Consider the following 19,325-nt stretch of genomic DNA (forward strand, 5'->3'; position numbering starts at 1 on the left):
GAGTATTATCTGACATAATTGCAGGGGTGCCAATACTTTTGGCCAGCACTGTAGTACATAATTCACTAAAATACTTTTTTCACTGTTTTTATATGTAGCCCAAACCTTAGCTACTGCAAGCTAAAATGGTAGGCTACAACTCAAAATAGATGTATGTATATGTATATATCTGCTAAACTAAGCAGTATATTACTGGGATCTGTGAAGTATACTCCAACTCTAGGGTGTGTATTTCCAGAGCAGTGGGGTTTTTCCGGTATAACGAATTGGCTTAAGCTAACACAGCTAGCAGTGCATAAAGCTAACTAGCTATCTGCAGAAAAAGTTACATAAAATCCACATGAGCTGATTATAATGTTGCTTCCCATGATAGAAGTTACTGAACTCACCTTGCTCTCGTTTGTGCAGCTTTCCCTCAGTGTCTTCAGCTTGGCAACCCGAGTGAGCTTGGCATCTGTAGAGGGGTGGGTGGTGTTGTAATGATGCTTTGTAAGGCAGGGGTGTGTAAATGAGGCGTGGAAATATAATATGCATTTTAAACACCCTAGTAATTCCTTGTGAAGTGAACTACAAAGGGAACTATAGCATTTTAAGCCAGATTTTAAACATTGCGAGCAAAATGAAATCATTTCAAAGTTCGATGGACTTAAAGATTTAAGCTGTGTAGGGAGTAGTGAGTTTATCAGTACAGAGGAAGTTGACAGTTGAGGTGGTGCATAAGTCATTGCATGTCTTAGGTGTTAAAACATCACAAACAATACAGTATAATGTAAACATGACACAAACATGTTGTATGTCAATAAAAATCAATTATTCCCACATTACAGACACAATATGATACATGGCTGCATTTCTTTAGTTTGCATGTTTTAAAATGTAAAGCAACAGGCAAAAATTTATTTTAAAGATTGCTGCTTTTAGTATGCTGATGGTGCAGGGCATTCTGAATTGAAACTACTGTTTTACAATATCACAAAATTAACATATAGCAAATACAAGGGTACTGCTTAAGGACTCTTTATCAAATTTAGTTTTTACATCATATATACACATATATACATTTAAAATACTGTCAGTAATATTCCTATCTTTTCTTCTTTTTGAATTTGTTCTCCGAGACACAGCCTCTTAAGAATATGCTCAAATTTTTGTCCATTCCTGTTTGGTTCTTCAGAAAGTTCTCAAGTGTCTTTAGAGGCACCTCCACAACACTGTGGCCCATCACTTCATTCAGTCCATAGGCTGCATAGGAAGGGAACATATACCTCACCTCATAGGGTGAGTTACGATCATACCGTGGGCAGCAGTACGCTGACCACAGATGCTTAGGGACCGCCATGCGGTCCTGCCCACCCCGACGAATGGTCACCCCAGAAATGGTGACCCCGGTAACAATGTACGAAACGCCTTGGCAGAAGTTATTGAGCCGTCGTCTTATTCTATCTGCATGTGCTGCCCATGAACCCTCCATGAAGTCAGTGATCTGAGGCACTACATTGGTAAGCGTGTAGACGGCAGCTTTGTCCTGATTGTCGGCCTGGTGTTGATCTGGGTTTAGTGGGCCACGTTCATACTCCACAGCGTCAGTGTAGTCCTCCAACACTGCTTGGCTCTCCTCAATCAATGGGTCAGTCTTGTCACCAGGGGGCAGAGTCTGCATGTTCCCGCTCTCATCCTCAGAGGCTAGCTGGAGGGAGAAATGTTTATAATTAAAAAAGGAAGAAAATGCTTATGGCCAAAATTACATATATAATCCATTAGTCAAGACATGTTTGGTGTCCAAGATTAATTTATTTAGTCTTGGACTAGAGCTATGAGTTTCATGGAGCTAACAAACAACGTTTATGAGGCTTTATGTCTGTTTTTTCTCTCACAGGAGTCCTGTGGCTATAAGCAGAACATTTTCTATTGATGAGAACTGACACTAAATACTGGATCTTCTGAGTTTGTAATTCAACCCTCAACACTATTACATATAAAGGGGATATATATTTTAGTAATGACATAAAATATTTTTGTTCCATGAACAACCATTTCTGTTGAAGGGTTTTGTGTGTGGAGAACTGTGTGTAAAAAATTTAAGAATTCTGTAAGAGACCAAAAACTGTTTTTTTTCTATGGCGTACTTCTAAAACATTTGTAACACTTTTACTTTAAAGAGTAATATATATTTTAATATATTTTTGCTAAATCCTAATTTTAAACTGTTATCATCTTTATACTGAAAAAAAAAACATTTTTATTAAAATATCTCAAAAAATATTATACAATTATTTTTGAATGCTTTTCAATTCCAGTTTATGACTTTTTAAGTTTTAAGACCAGCACTTTGTGGCATCATTTATCTGATCATTGTTTTACTGATATTTATACTTATATTTTACTAAATATAAAAAGTTATTATGTCTGCATTTCTCTTCCTGTTTTTGTTAGAATTTCTTTTCTAGTTTGAGTCATTACCCCTTATTAAACCCCACTTTTCTATGCACCCTCCACTGTTTTGACATAATAAAAATAAGTGGCCTCTTCACTCATGCACTGGTTCAACTGGCATTAAATTCTTTTAGTTGCACACATTGCTGACGTAGATGTTCAAATGCACACAAACAACTTATCTTGCCCCTGCCATCCAAACGTCGCGCAAAATCCTGATCTTATTAAATCAAATCCTCAGAGTAATGCTTTAAACTTAAATAGAAGCCATTGAACAGTAGAGACAATTACTTCAACAAAAACACATACTTTTAATACCCTTTATTTTAAATAAAACAGTGTCCCAATACAAGTACAATACAAAAGTAAAATAATAAAATTGTAGACAAAAAGCAGCTTCCTGTCCAAACATCTTGTACAGAGGTTCAGGTTTTTTATATATATATATATATATATATATATATATATATATATATATATATACATATTCTCATAGTCTCACATATAAACATACTTAGGTTGATTTCACAGATTTTTACCACGCAAAAAAAGGGACAGTATTAAGAGAATCAAATTAAATCTGCAATAAACAATTGGTGCAATTAGAACATGCACTTTGGGGACTTCTTTGTTTGTGTATATGTGGAATTAGTATATATATTCTGAATGTGTAGAATATGGCTTCAGAGCTTTGAAAGCTTGTAAAAGGGAACATGCAGATTTTACTATTATGAAAAATCCTTGTCCATGTTCCATATATTTAATTTAAAGTCTGGTAAGTTCACAGTCATTTTCACTAAAGATCAATTAAGGCAATAAAGGACATAAAACAATGCAGACTGTTTCTTTTACCTGTGGTTCGTACATCCAGGGGGTGTCCATCCTTCTCTGCCCGTCCGATTTCTTGAACGTGTAGGCTGAATAAAGAGGCAGACGCCGGCTGCTGTCGTACAGGGTGGCATAGCGGGGTTTGTCCCCATAGCGTTGGCAAATCCTCTTTAGGTTGCCCCCTCGGATGCCAGTGGGTGGTGTGTGCATGTAGAGGAACTGGCTGCATTCCTTAAAGCTGTCCGAGACTACGGCTCCCGACACACGTAGTCCTGCCAAGAGGAGTAGAGTAGAGACAGTGATCCTCAAAGGAGCCATCAGAGAGAGATGATGATGATGATGATGAAGTTGATGTATACAGAATGTATACAGAATATAAGAATATAGTTGATCCAGCTGTTTTACTTAGAGCTGAACGCCAGAGTAAACAGGACGAGAGACAGAGAGAAGGACAGTATGCAAATGATACTGGTAGGTGTTATCACACCTGCCAGCTCATAAAATGGCATGGTCCACACACAGAACTGACTGTGGCCAAGAGCTAAGATTATTTTTCTTGGCACTGTGAGAAAAATCATTTTTAAATCAATCTGTGTATTTTATCCATAACTTATGCTCCATTTAAACAACCAATACTTATATAAATATATATAGTTATGAATGATCAATTTATAATTACAGAACATATTGCATATATACAGTGGTATAAATATGCTGACATGTCAACAGTCATAGGATAGCAGTGTTTAACTTTATCAAGAACAGTAACATCAGTGGACAGCTTTGGAACACCCACAGTATATATGTTGTAAGGTGTTTTCTTGTGAGTTAGTTTAAACACAGGCCAGTGGGTCCATTGTGGATGATTTAACCCTGCTAGTAAAAAAGAAAAAATAGCTTCAGTTTTAGCTTCATCCTTCTTTCCACATAACAGGGCCATTAGATTAATTTAGCAAAGATTGGAAAAAATTACAAACCAGCAACCCGAGGAAATCAGATCGTGCCTTAACAAATGTAGATTCTTTTATTTTTTTATCAGATCTTGAATATAGTTGTGAATTCAGGGGTTGGAACAAGATAAGTGAGCTTAATTTATAGCACATACACTATTTGACTACTTAATTTTACAATAATATTTAATAGTCAACTTTTTGTAGCAAAGTTACCTTTCCTCGTAGATTAGTATGCATGCATATCCGTTAGTCATCCTATGTCAGAATTTTCTAGGTCTGGTAAAAACACTACAACCTACTTTAAAAGTGCATGTTAATAGTAATAACTAAGTAAATGACCAAAGCCACAAAATCTTATTATGTTTAGCAGAATGCCAATCAATAACTGAACTGGCTTAGTAATAGTAATAAAAAACATACACATTCAAAACGGTAGAGTTTATCACTTTTACAATAAATCTATTATTTCTTTTAGTTAATGACTTTTAAAATATGCCATAAAATGTTTCTTTCTTCACAGTCTAAAGACAGATGGCTACACAATCATTAACCATTTTATTTTGTTTGATTAAGTTTTATTTTTTTAATTTAGCAGGGAAGCATTCTAAAAGCATCCTTCTTAAAATGTAAACAGCAACTGCATTATAAATACCACCTTTCTAAAATGTAACATGGGCTGAATGCAGAAACTTCATTTTGTATTTTGTTACTGTAAAAAGGTTTTGTATAGAATGATAAGTGTGTATAAAGGTTTAAAGTATCAGCCTTACATATTATCATGACTGCATAGCTGTCTCTCACTGTCACTGGCTCAACACAAAACTCAATCTCCCAGAATTCCTCAGACTCCCACATGACCACCAGTCTTAATACTCAGTCTTCCATTTAGGAACTTTTTTTCTTGATTCAGGTCACTGAGTTTAATCTGTCATATGTATATTTTTCTCAGGTGGCCGCCTTTTTTAATTGAGGCTGTAATGGAAGGAATAGAAGTAGTCAACAATGGCATAGACCACAAATCCTCAGCTATTACCATGTTTTGCAGTGAACGATGTAGAAAAATGGGCTAAAGAGGGATGTGGATTACCAAGAGCAGTTTTGTTAAAAAGATACAGCAACTGCATAGAGAGGTACATTACTAATATCGAAGGTAAGTTGAGGTTTTAGCCACCATTAGCTAACCTAGCTTATGCTAGCTAGCTAGTATTTCCAAACATTAAAATACTATTAGCAGCATGAATGGCTTCTAAACATTACGTTTGTGGTAAATTGTTGTTATATGGGCTAAATGGTAGGATAATTTATTTACAAGCTGTATGTAATGGTTATTGATTTCAGTTTAAATTAACTTTATAGCTGTTAGGTGTAGTATTGACTGTGCTAAAAGCTAGTGTGTCGCTAATGCTGCTAGCTTGACTCTGACTAGCGTGGCGCTAATGCCGCTAGCCTGACTCTCCAAGCCTGTTCAACAGCACTGCTAATTCGCTAGCCCGGAGCTAGCTAGTGTGATGCCATTAGCTAGCCTTGCTAATACTAGCTAGCTAGTATATCCAAACATTAAAATACTATTAGCAGCATGAATGGCTTATAAACATTACATTTATGGTAAATTGTTGTTATACAGCCTAAATGTTAGGATAGTATAACTTAGCTACAAGCTGTATTTAATGGTAATAATTCCTTTCAGTTTAAATTAACTTAATTAGCTGCTAGGTGTAGTATTGACAACATTTTAGCTAGGGTGACCAGACGTCCTCTTTTTCCCGGACATGTCCTACTTTTGAGACCTAAAAAAAATGCCCGGGGGGAATTTCAAAATCGTCCGGGATTTTGTTTGACTGCCCACAGTACAGTGCATTGTTATTAGAATTGCCACGCCGTTCCATTTCACTCCATTCCAGGTTTCTCTGTATCGCAAATTAGTCACGCCCTTCTCCTCAAATTTATCTACTTTGCGTTGTGTGTGTGAAGAAGAAAGCGTGGGCTTGCCAGTGTATACCCAAATGTTTATAAGCGATAGCACGTATGCGTCCGCCGGTTCTACACCTCTTCTCTACGGGGTACGTTCAGTGTTGAGCGCAGTTAACAGCAGCAGCAGAGAGAGAGCACAGGCTTTTGACAGAGGAAACGAGGGACAGACTGAGCGGGAATGTGTAGCAAGTAAACAGGTAGTAACTTTAGTAAAGTTAGGATAACACAGGGACTTTGAGGTGATGGAGGTAACGTTAGTAAAGTTAGGATAACACAGGGACTTTGAGGTGATGGAGGTAACGTTAGTAAAGTTAGGATAACACAGGGACTTTGAGGTGATGGAGGTAACGTTAGCTCTATTACATTTATGTAATGGCTGATAAAACATGGCTGATAAAACAGCAAACGGTGAAGACTGAGAAGTGTTGGATGAGCAGCAAGTGTATATTTTAGGCTACATCATTTTATTTTAGATATTTAGGTTAAAGCTGTGTTGAAAGGCTGCATAGCTTAAGTTTTGTAGCCTCTATGCTGTGGATCAACATGTTTTAAAAAGCACTAAAACAAGTGAGATAACAGATTTTAAAACTGATAAATGATCAGTTAACTTAAAAAGTAAGTGTTAAAAATATAAAAGTAATATTATCAAAGGTATGCCCACACTGAATAAAAGTAAAACAGTGTCAAATGCTTTTAAGACATAGTTGCGTTGCATGAATTCATAAAGCAGCCCTGTCTGTAGCCTGATACAAATACATGTTATAGCTGTTTAAAGGAGGAAGCACCTTTAACCTGAAGAACTTGAGCTGTTATATCAGATATTTTCAGAAAATATTTTAATACATGATAGAACATGTTTCTAAATAATGCACAATAATGATCAACTCATTGTATTATTCATGCAAAAAAAAACAAAAAAAAAACAGAAAAAAACAACAAGAAAATTGCAATAAAAGTAGGATATGATATGGAAATATTAAAAGTAGATTCCAGTAGTTTTTCCCAAAATAAAAAAAAACACATGAAGTGATAAAAAAAATCACAACTATATAATGTACTCTTGTTTACTTCATTTGCAATAAGAAAAACAAAAATCAGAGGGTGAACATATTAAATTGTATTTTTTGAATGAGTTTTGATTAGCATAATAACATACAGAGTAATATTTGTTCAGAGACCATTTTGTTGCAATATTTCCACATAAGCTGGTCACGTGCCAACAAAAAATGTAATCACCATCATTATTCTACTTCTTCTGGATTATATATTATAAGATACTGTATTACACAAAACCACTACATTTATTACACAAATCAGATACAGCACATGTGGTATACATCATTCTTTAACTGTGTTGATAGCAATAATGTAATAGATTTTACATTTTAAGATTTCTGTATTTCATACATGTCTATTTTTTTTCTCATTTTGGTCCTCATGGACAGTGTGATTTTTGCTTTTTCTAAAAATGTTTAAAGCCAGGTGTTTAAATGAGCTGTGAAACAGGCATAAATATAGTAGCATGGGTTTACAATGTGACAGAATTTGGGTTTGTTGTGAATCCTGATGATTTCTCTCAGCAGAGAATCATATTTTAGAGTTGTTTCATTTTAAAACCAGTATCAGCATGGTTGCTGTAGGATCTGCCATGAACTACGCGTATGTGTTTGCAGGCAGTATGTTCCTCAAAAACATTCCTTCAGACTACTTTCTGCCTGTTCCTTTGTGATTTGTTTCCAGGCAGGAGGAATATCAGCAGGTTTTGCCTCATAGAAACCAGCAAATTCTTCATTAAATTGGGCCATCACATATTTCCAGTAGTTGGATGCCTCGATGGTATCTGGAGGGATTTGCCAGTTAGGATAAATCTCACGATAGTTTCTGTAGAGATGGAATTTGTTGTTTGTGTCCTTACATTTAAACCTCTTTTCACTAAACACAGCAGAAGTGCATATGTCAGTCACAAGTTCCTCAGAAGAAACTGAGTGAAATGCATTTAATCCTCGGGGTCTGTGAATGGTAGCAAAGTGTTCTGTGTGTTCTGTACCAGTTGCTTCACACGGAACACCACAGAATGGACACTGTTCTCCACAGCCGGTCAATAGTTGCTTTAGCTCATGTACAGGATCGAATTGAAGATTTTCTATTTTCGTAAATAAATCTTGTTTTTGACTTTTCTGTTGCAATTTCATTTTCATTTCTTCCACTGATTTTGTAAGCCATTCAGCAAACTGTTCAACATCTGCATTGTTCAGACTCATAAGCTCTTCCACTGAATCCGTAGGAATGACCAAGGTGTCTTCCAGGTCTTTGCAGACAGCAAAAACAAATTCCTTAATATTGCTGGATTTCTGTCTGTCCAGTTGTTTGACACATTTGGAGATAGACGTGGTTATGTAATTGGTAATCCTCACAAACAACTGCCCTTCTATTTCAGCAAGTTTGTTTTCAACATGCATGCATTTTAAAATCTCACAGAAAATCTTGTCCTCCATTAAGGATTTATATGATTTCATATACTTGCAATAATTGTCAAACTTAAATTTATCCAGCAGTTCTTTTAAAATAAACTGGTGAAAAAGCGTGTGTGTGCGGAAATTAGATGTATTTTTCCCATTGACCATATTTTCAACAATTTCAAGACCGATGGCTTTGGAAAGGTACACTTTAACTGCAGGCATGAGACAACGATCTGTAAATTCTTTTGCCTTTTTCTGACACTGATCTCGTTCATGGAATAAATCCTTGAAGTCTCTGCAGTACATATCTCTGGATTGTTCCAGACATTTGCGGGGGTCATTCTCCTGAATGAAACTATCATGCATGGCCTGAAATTTCCTGCCTGCAAAGCCACAGATGTGTTTCTTCAATGGGACTTCAATTTTATCACAGTGTTGAGTTTTTTTGAAGGAGTTTAATTCATCATCCACTATCTGCAATATCTCCCTCATGTATGTGTCATCATAATCAGTTTTAGTTGCAATTTTTTCTTCAATAAACTGCTCTGATTTTGTAATGATGTTTTCAGACAATGTTTGAAATTCAAGCACTGTTTGCTTCATAAACCATTTTTGCAGAAATCCTACTTCAAAAGTAAATGGATCTTTTCCATAGTCCTCCAGATTAGGTTTAGCAAGTTCCTTTGTGACTGAGCTTCCCTTGTGTTGCAGGTTGATCATAAGTTGTTTAAAAACACAGTCCATGATATTTTGTTTAGGATGTGGCTGAAATGACAGTTCCTCAATAGTTTCATTCCACATCTTATCAAAGTCTTGATTAAGGTCTTCATCTGTTTTTTGGGATTTGCTCTTTCTGCATTCTTCAAGCAATGCCAGCACTTTCTGTTCCATTGAAACCCTCTGCTTCTTTTTGATGTCTTGTAGTTTCGACATTGCTCGATAAATGGTTGAAGCCGCTTCTAACTTGTTGCTAACTGCATTCTCCAACTCTCGTCTCAAAGATTTTCCACTGTTGATGAAGTCTTCTTTGTATATTTCCACAAGATCTATGTAGCCATCTGTTTGTTTGTAATACCTGGTGATATTGTCCAGAATGGTACTTTCCCCTTTGGAAAGCTCTGAAGCTGCATTACCTTTCAGTTGGTTAACAAGCTGGTTCAACTCTGACACAGCAGTCTTTTCAGAGAATTTCCCAAAATTGGAAATATTCGCCTCAGCTTTTAATGTCCAGGTGTGCATGTGCTTTCTGAAAGACCAGGCCCACTTGTTGAATTCCACACATATTTTCCTGTATGCATCTGCCACCAAACTGTTCCTGAAGCTGAAGATGAAATTTTCAAACTTCACAGAACTCCATAAACTTCTTGTCCACTCAATAAACTCCAAAATGGTATTTTGAGATCCCTTGCATTTCCCAAGTCCATTTACTATTGTCTTTTTGAGCTCAGAAACAGCTTCACTGTAGCCTGCATTGACTGATGCCATTGGTGGGTTTCCATGCCAGAGTCCAGGAATGTACCAGTTAGAAGTCTCTACATTATATTCCATAACATCAGTGAATTTTGTAATCTGGTCATTGTCCTCCATTTTAGCTGCTAATTCAGTCATTTCATTTAGCTGATCTAACAGAAGTGTTCGGTCTCTGATATTCTTGGCATGTGCTGATACATCACTTATATTCTGGTGCACAAAAAAACACTTGTGTTTCTTACCCACTTCCTTCATCCTGATAAAGGCATGCACTACAATCTGCAAAATGTCCTTCATGTCAGTAGAGTTCTCCATGGCAATGTTGATTATTGTTACATCACTTAAACCAACAACAAAGGTAGCTAACTCATTGTCATGCTCATAGCTATTGTCCAGCTGTGCTAATTCAGCAGATTTTAGCCCCTCAGTGTCAATAATTACTAAGTAATCACAGTTGACTTCTTCTTTGATTTCATCTGAGACCTTCAGCAGTAGCATAAATGCTCCTCTTGTACATCTTTCACTGCTGACTGCAAACTGAACTCCAAACATGGTATTCAGTAGTGTGGACTTTCCTGTGCTCTGGACTCCTAAAACTGTAACTGTCCTGATTCTGTTGTTGGGTTGCAACAAAACATTTAACTCTGTCAGCACAGCATTAATCCACCTAATGGGTATATTTGATGCATCTCCATCCAACAGTTCCAAAGGGAATCCTTCAAGCAGAAGTTCTGCACAAAGCTTTGGAAGATGTGATAACTGGTTTTCAGCTTTATCATTGTCTGATAAAGAAACCTGAGATTCATACAGCTGACCAAGTTCTCTAAAAAAATGCTCAATTCCTAGAGAACAACATGAAATCTTTTTGTCCAGTTTTGAAATCTCCTCCTTATTTCCTGAAGACTCTTGGCATTTCTTATATTGCTCTTTAAGCATTGAAACATTGTTAGTGCTCAGACTGTCCAGGTTCATCCTCATCCATTTGAAAAAATAGGCTCTTTCCAGACAAGGTCTTGATAGTGCCTGTATGAAAAGTGTTACTGCTGTTGAAGTTTTGAAACTGCATTGCTGCTTCCTGAGCTCCATCTTCTTAGCAGCAAGCTCACATTTATATTTTTCAATGCCCTGGTCTCCTGCATACTGAAGACGGCACTCTTCTTTCTCCAGCTTTGCTAGTTCTTTCCAGAATTTCCCTTGAAGAGGAAGTTGTGTTTCCTTGAACTGTGGTATGTCTTGTATTTCTGAAGTGATTTTTTCTGCAAGGTCCTTTGCACGCTTACAATCTGCAGTGTCTTCGTCAACTAAGATGCCCAGTTCAGGTGCCACTTTAGTCATCTTCTCCAGTGACTTAGTATTCTCACAGTTCCTAATCACTGTATTCATATTTGCTCGCAGTGTTTTGATAAAGCTGTCTTCATTCTGTTTTGCCCTGAACATGAAATTGTTTCTTTTCAGGTTTAGTTGTTGAGCTTTTGTTTTTATTTCCTTGGTTTCAGAATCTCCAACCAAAAACAGCTGCAACTTTTCTGGATTATTTGTCAGAAGATCACATTTGTCAAGCTTTTCAAAGAACACAAAAACAGCATTTGATGTCTCACACAGGAAGGAGTACTGAGATTTAAACTTGTTGATATCACCTCTCAAGTTAGCAATGGCCACAGGTTCTGGGAAAATGTCGATATTTTTGTTACCGGATGGAAGATACCAGCTGATCTCCACCAAGCCATTTGATATTTTTCTTGGAATGTCACCACAATCCATGTCTTTGTGTAGAAATATATCTTGGTACTGCTGGGGGTTGCTAAGCAACTTGTTCAGAGTTTGAGATTTAGAGGTGCTACAGTCACCAAGTCGTACAAATGACACCAGTGGTAAGTCAGAGAGAATAATCCTCTCTTCAACAAATCCATTTGGATCTATAAGTGAGTGTGGTTTGTATTTCTTTACTATATCTCTCATTGCCCAGAGCATGAAGGTGATCTGATTAGTTTCACAGTTTGGTAGGAGTAAAGGTACAGAGAACTGGCAAACAGACATTTTAGAAACCATCTCTTGCTGAAGAAAACTATCTGCACACAGGAAAAGAGCGGTCACAAGGTCTAAAGGGTTCACCAAAGAAATCTGCTCATCTGTATTTGCCTGATCATCATCCAGATCGTCTTCCCAATCTGAGCTATCTGAAGCTGGCTTTTCTAAAACAGAACAGGTTATGTTTCTGGCAGTCACATTTACCATCATCAGTTTCTTCAGGAAGCTCCATGATAATGCTGACAGGGACTGGACTGGATCATCTGTAACCGTCCTTTTGTCAATCTGTAACGCTGTGCTTAATGGAAGCTTTTCATGGTAATGTTGCTCCAGTCCTAAGGTTTGAAGAACACTGCGAAGGATGGTTTCTGAAAATAATATTCAAAGAGTTAATTAGACAATTGAAGCTTCACTCACTGACTTGTCACATTAACTATAAAATCCAGCATGTGATCAGTGTTTAATGACTTTGGCTAGCCATGATTAAAAATCCATTACCTGTTCAATGCTAATATAACTGCATTTATTATGCACAAAATGAAAAAAGGTATGTGTATTCGCGATAACATGTCAACCAATTCAGAATTTTATTCAAAATAGACAATGTAGGGGAGTGGTCAAGTGGTCTAAAGCGCTGCCACTATGAGTGTGAGGTCGCAGGTTCGAACCTCAGCTCATGCAGCTTTGCCATCAGAGGGAGTACAGTTGGCCCTGTGCCCTCTGGGTGGGTAGACGGCGCTCTCTCCCCACATCACTCCTAGGGTGATGTCTTCAGGGCGTCTGTGAGCTGATGTAACGGAACTGAGTCACTGCAGCTAAAACCTGATTGCACTGAGCAATGCTGCAGCAGCAGCTCAAAAAGAGGTGCTGGCTGACTTCACATGTATTGGAGGAAGCATGTGTGAGTCTTCACCCTCCTGGTGTGTTGGGACATTACCAGTAATAGAGGGAGTGGGTTGAGTAATTGGCTGTGCTAAATTGGGGAGGAAAATGGAAAAAAAAGTAGACAATGTAGTGGTGTAAGTAATAATAATAATAACTATAATAATAGGGGTATGCAGTATGTCATGTTGCTGCACTGTAGAATGAGAATGTGAAAAATATCAGCAAAAAATCACTTAAAAAAAAAAAAAGACAGTAAACAGTTTACTTTTCTATACCATGAAACACCAGACATAAAGTAAAGTAGCAATGAGAAGGATTTCCCCTAACATGGCTGGCAGAAATCGATCCTGAGGCAGGAGATTAAAATTAAATTAGGGCAAAATCTGGAGTATCCCAAATACCTACAAGTTTGTCTTTTGGATAACTAGGGAGAAGCAGAAGTGCTAAAACATCTCTAACATAGATATGCCAACTTTTGTGTTGGAAGACACTATCTAAAGATTGCAAAGTCGCAAAGCCCCTGGTCTGCATGGCATCCAGTACCTGTGCTGAAGTTATGTCAAGAGTATCCATGTTGTGCTTGCTTTTTTCCAGATATAAGTGATCCTATATGAAGCTATATGACTAGGAACATGCATCTGCCATGGGATGTTCCAGGGAGAACCAGTTTGCTAAACATTCTATGGTTCTGCCCATGTTCAGAGCACCAGCCCTTTAGAAACCCCAAGACATCCATGTACATTCTAATTCTGCATGGCAGACCTCAAGGTTTTTGCCAAAGACAAGAACAGATGTCCAGTATGTCAGAGCTTATGAAATCCTGTTATAGTGACTCCATCAATATAGAATTTAGTCTTGAATGGTGTACTCCTCTCACATCCAAAGAGGGTAAACTGAGCCAGGTGGTGCAGATGTGTGGCACATCAATACAAGATCTTGGACTGGGTGACATGTTTAAATAAGTTGGCAAGCACCAGCTCCTCAGAAAAAACACAGAACAGTTCTGAGACAAGATTATATCTACCATGGAAGAGAGAAAGAGGAATGTTAAACTTGCATAATGTGTGCAAGATCAGTGCAAAAGAGGAGAAGAATGCTGAGTGGAAACAAAAGACCTCTTTGGTCATTAGCCTGCTGTCTCAGCATCAATGACGTCAGTTAATCTATCTATAGGTTAGGGCAACATAATTGTTTCATCAAAAGTTCTACTTGCCACTAGACAAGGGGCACTGAGAGCTAGCAAAGCAAGGTAAGCAACAGCACTGACAATGCACAAAGTTTGCAGTGACAAGGCCCCACCTGACTTCACTTTTAACTGTAGTTAAAAGACATGCATAAAAAAGGAGTTAACCTTCTGGACGAAAAAGAAGAAGTCCTAACTGTGTAATATGACAAGCATCACAAACTTTTTTTAAAAATAAAAAACAAAACAGTGGAGCGTGCAATATTATTCACCCCCCCTTGCATTTATACTTTGTAGCGCCACCTTTTTTCTCTGATTACAGCTGCAAGTCGCTTTGGGTATGTCTCATTTTACCCATCGAGAGATCTATCCGTCTCTTTGCCCATCGACTGTCTCTATCAGTTTTGCTCATTCTTCCTTGCAAAACAGCTGGAGCTCAGTGAGGTTGGATGGAGAGTGTTTGTGAACAGCAGTTTTCAGCTCTTTCCACAGATTCTCGATTGGATTCAGGTCTGGACTTTGACTTGGCCATTCTAACACCTGGATATGTTTATTTGTAAACCATTTCATTGGAGATTTTGCTTTATGTTTTGGATCATTGTCTTGTAGGAAGATACATTTCTGTCCTAGTCTCAGGTCTTTTGCAGACTCCAAAAGGTTTTGACAGTGCCTGGCCCAAACAAATGTATTCTTTATTTGTATTTTTTATTACATTGTAGATTAATATTAAAGACTATAAAGGAACACATATGAAATGAGCAGAAAACAAAAACAGTTTTTGGTCATAAAGCCGACTGACAAGGTCGGGGCATCACCATGTTTTCCTTCTAATTCAGCAGGTGTCGCCACCTAGCTAGCTAAGCTAAGTAAAGTAAACAAAGCTGAAATTCTTAGTTAAACGAGTGCTGTATGTTAATCTCACAGATTTTTCACTCTATGGTAAATGTGCAAGCTACAGGCCGGTAATACTCACCTCTGAAAGGTGAATATTACTGGCAAAAGAGCTAGTGCTTAGCACTGTTAGCCGCTAATGCTAATACTGCTCCAGTCTCATTCAGCAAACTGAAATTCCTGTATAATGCTGTACTTCAGCAGAGTGGTTTTACTGCTTCTTACAACGTGACTGGTAAAATTCATACATAAGGTGCACCAGATAATAAGGCACACTAGGGATTTTTGGGAAAATTAATTTTGATGTCTTCAATATAATATATAAATATGAAGAAAAAAAACATTACATAAGAAAGGGTGTGTCCAAACTTAAGTAAGAGCTATGCTATGATCTGGGTTTGCTGCAGTTGGTCAGGTCTAGGTTCAGCAACAGTATGTGCTGAAAGAATGAGATCAGCTGACTACCTGAATATACTGAATATAGACCAGATTATTTCATCAATGGATTTTTTCTTCCCTGATGACACGACCATATTCCAAGATGACAATGTCAGGATTCATGGTGCTGGAATTGTGAAAGAGTGATTTAGGGAGCATGAGATCATCATTTTCACACATGGATTGTGAGAGTTAACCACAGAGTCCAGATCTTAACCTCATTGAGAATCTTTGGGGTGTGCTGGAGAAGACTTCGTGCAGTGGTCAGACTCTACCATCATCAATGCTGCTGCAAGATCTTGGAGAAAAATTACTGCTACACTGGATTGAAATAAATCTTGTGATATTACAGAAACTTTTTGAAAAAATGCCACAGCGAATGCGTGCTGTAATCAGTTTATTTAGCCATGCAGTGTATATGTGTCTTTTTGGTATTACGTATGTTTTATTTTAAAGTATCAGCAGACCTGATATAATGTCTTCATAGAAACACTTGAATAAAGTAAATATATACTACCTATTGGTGTGACAGGGTCTTCATTCTTCCTTGTCTGATTGAAGCAAGTTCTTGAAGAACTGGACTGTACCGTCTCTTCAAGATCACTCCTGGCATCTTCAAATTCATCTTCCTGGGAAAGCAATTGAATCATATTTGTCATCTTGTCAGTACAAAGACATAAGCAAAAGTGAGGGAAAAAATAATGTATATATGTAAACAGTAGCTAATCTAACAGGAAAGCAAGATAACAAGGAACTAAAACAAGACAGAATAGACCAAACAGAACACGGGAAATAAACAAGAAATAAACAAAGAAATAAACAAGGGAATAAACAAGAGCTATGATTGTGAAACAGGAACAAAAACGCAGGACCGACAAGACAACAGGGGTTAGTGCAAAGACAGATGAACACAGACTGAAACACCAGGGCTATATATACACAGGAAACACACAGGAAACAATGAACACCTTGGGAAACAGGTAACGAGTGGGTGGAGCTACAAGGCTACGCCTGGATGGAAAAGTACTGGGGAAAACATGGGGAAATGAGAAACACAGGGAAAACAGGGCAAGGGTGTGACACTGATACAAATGTATTTTTAGATTTAATTTGATTAATTTATTAAAAAATAGAAAGAAAAAGGAAAGAACATGTGAATTAATATATCAGGAAAGCCAGTGGTCCAAAAATTTGCTACATTCCTTTCTCTACCTAGGATTAATTGTAATTAAATATCACATCTTATCGACACTGTGCAGTTTTCATTCCAACTAGCCTAAACTCTCAGGTCTCAGAGACAGATTCTGAGTCTTACAATAAATAATTTGTAGATCATAAAACTTGTAACTAAATTTCATAATTTGAGTGAGATATTTTACTTACATCTGTATCAGCTGCTGAATCCATGGTGAAAGTATTGAGGTATTTATCTGAGAGTCAGATTGACATTTTTCATGAAGAGTCTAATAATACAAAGAGTGTAACATAGTGTTTGTTAGAAGAATATGCATTTTCTTTTTTATTATACACATACTAGGAATGATACTTTCCACATATCATAGTTGCATACCTGCAGTGAGAGTAGATTACAGTGCAATAGTACATACTACATAAAATCATTTTAAAATGATTTATCATGATCATTTGGTTTTGTAATGAACAAAATTAAGCAGAATAAAAACAGCATTAACATAGATTTAATGCATTCATCAGTGCTCATCGTAATGGAACTTTATCATCATAGTATAATGATTTTTGTTCTAAAATGTGTGCCAATCAAACCAAAAGGGAAAATAATGGCACAATTCTGCTCAAAATGCCAGACATTGAAAATGTACGGTTAAATCCCATGGCTGGGGGCATCTAGCCACCAGGGGGTGATGCATGCACCACCAATGTATAATCAAAACCAACGCCCAAGAACACGGAGAGCATTATAATAGTTGCAATGAACAGTTGCTGGGCTCATGGTTTTTTTTTTTTTTATCACACAGACATTGCTAAGCTCAGTAACACAGGTAACAATATTCAAAGTTCATTCCCAGTTACACTAATGCTACCACTTTTACATTGTTGTTGATGTTATAACACAAAACCTTGGGTATAAAAATATCATGGAAAATCAAACAATAGGTTAGAACAGTTTTGATTTACTTAAAACAAAATAAACATTTTTAATATCTGCACACAGCGTCAAAAGCATAACAGTGAATTAAAAAGGGTTTAACGTCAGTCCTAAACCTCAATAAACAGAATTTGGTGCATCTCAAATATGTAAAATAATACACATTTGCTTAAATAGATACTTTTAGAATTGTCCCACATTAAATAACAGCAGGACTGTTTAATTTTAATAAAAGCATTTACCCTTTACATTAGTTTAGAATGAACAATAAAATTAAGCTGCTGAAATATTTTAAATTGAGGGGTTACTTACAACTCCTGTTCCAGCTGATCTTCAGGAAGCATCTCTGTATCGTTTTTAGATCTTGCTGCTTAAATAGGCTGAAGGTGGACTGAACCATTCAGTGTAATATACATTTCATAGCTGTTATTTTATCTTTAGATTTTTTTATGTGAATTATTATAGCCTGTTACTGCAGAAGATTGGTCTATTCCAGACGTTTACTGATCTATTTGGTGATTTATTTCTTTATTGAAATTTATGAAAGTTACATTGCAGTTATAGCAGATACATTAGTCCATCAGTATAACCGAAACTAAAAAGAAAGTGCTGCACAACCCACCCTTGCAGGACCGGCTGGAGCCGATCTGGTTACCGGGCAGTTTTCAGCTCATAGGAGTATGTTATATGACCCCTCCTAAGCAACTTGGAATCACAAAGTTACATAAACAGTCCATATATGGCTTTAGTTTATCTTCAGCAGAGCCGCCCCTTGCTCTTGCATTTTTTGCACCAAGTAATCAATACATTGTAATGGAAATGTATTGATTACTTGGTGCAAATAATGCTAAGGGGTTATTTTATTGTGATTTGTTTTTGTGATTCTCTCTATCAATGAGGGCATCAGTTAACAGATAGCTCTGACTCCACACCTGCTATGTCCATGTCTGGCATTTTGACATAATTGTGCCATAATTTTCTCTTTTGGTTTGATTGGCACACATCTGGAGGAATTTAGAACAAAAATCATTATACTATGATAATAAAGTTACTTTACGATGGGCACTGGTGAATGCAATAACTTTATGTTAATGCTGTTTTTATACTGCTTATGTTTTTATTTCAAAACTAAATGATCATGATAAATAATTTGAAATCATTTTGTATGTTTGATTATCATATGTAGTATGTTTTACTGCACTGTAATCTGTTCTCACTGCAGCTATGCAACTGTAATATGTGAAAAGTATCATTCCTAGTTTGTGTATAATGTAAATGTATATTCTGCTAACAGAATTGTTGGGAGATAATGTATATGTTATTTGTAAGTGCTACATATTTACCATTAACTTCTGAGTAAGAATTGCTGTACATACCTGTTAGGTTTAGTTACTTATGCCTCATTATGTATGTACTATTAAATTACTATTACATACTATTTCTTATTAAATACCAAGTACTGTATCATAAAATAAAGCACCAATATGTTTTTAAAAACATTTAAACAGTTATTAACTTTCATTATGACAGTGTGAAGGTGAACTGCAGAAAGGGATGCTTGCCTTAAGCTTGCACTGTGGTGAAGAGCCATTTGGCCAGGGTGGAGTACTGGGTCCAGACAGAGGCACAGAACTTCTTTTATAGAGACTGAACTGCAGCGA

The 19,325-nt window shown here is 36.8% G+C and overlaps 2 protein-coding genes across 2 annotated transcripts; both read right to left on the reverse strand.

Annotated features, from left to right (window-relative positions):
- Nucleotides 1-1,084: 1,084 nt before the first annotated feature.
- LOC107197636 (endonuclease domain-containing 1 protein-like) lies at nt 1,085-3,770 on the reverse strand. The gene is made up of 3 exons (XM_015606033.3): nt 3,749-3,770; nt 3,286-3,533; nt 1,085-1,687 (listed from the first exon to the last, which is right to left on the reverse strand). The coding sequence occupies exons 1-3, from the start codon at nt 3,768-3,770 to the stop codon at nt 1,085-1,087; spliced, it is 873 nt and encodes a 290-aa protein (XP_015461519.1).
- A 3,141-nt stretch (nt 3,771-6,911) lies between these two features.
- On the reverse strand, nt 6,912-16,996 carry si:dkey-85k7.12 (up-regulator of cell proliferation). The gene is made up of 3 exons (XM_049481912.1): nt 16,923-16,996; nt 16,057-16,168; nt 6,912-12,510 (listed from the first exon to the last, which is right to left on the reverse strand). Exons 1-3 carry the CDS (start codon nt 16,944-16,946, stop codon nt 7,871-7,873), a joined length of 4,776 nt encoding a protein of 1,591 aa, XP_049337869.1. The 5' UTR covers nt 16,947-16,996; the 3' UTR covers nt 6,912-7,870.
- Nucleotides 16,997-19,325: the final 2,329 nt, after the last annotated feature.

The sequence above is a fragment of the Astyanax mexicanus genome, chromosome 8 (genome assembly GCF_023375975.1).
Source record: "Astyanax mexicanus isolate ESR-SI-001 chromosome 8, AstMex3_surface, whole genome shotgun sequence".
Lineage (NCBI taxonomy): Eukaryota > Metazoa > Chordata > Actinopteri > Characiformes > Acestrorhamphidae > Astyanax > Astyanax mexicanus.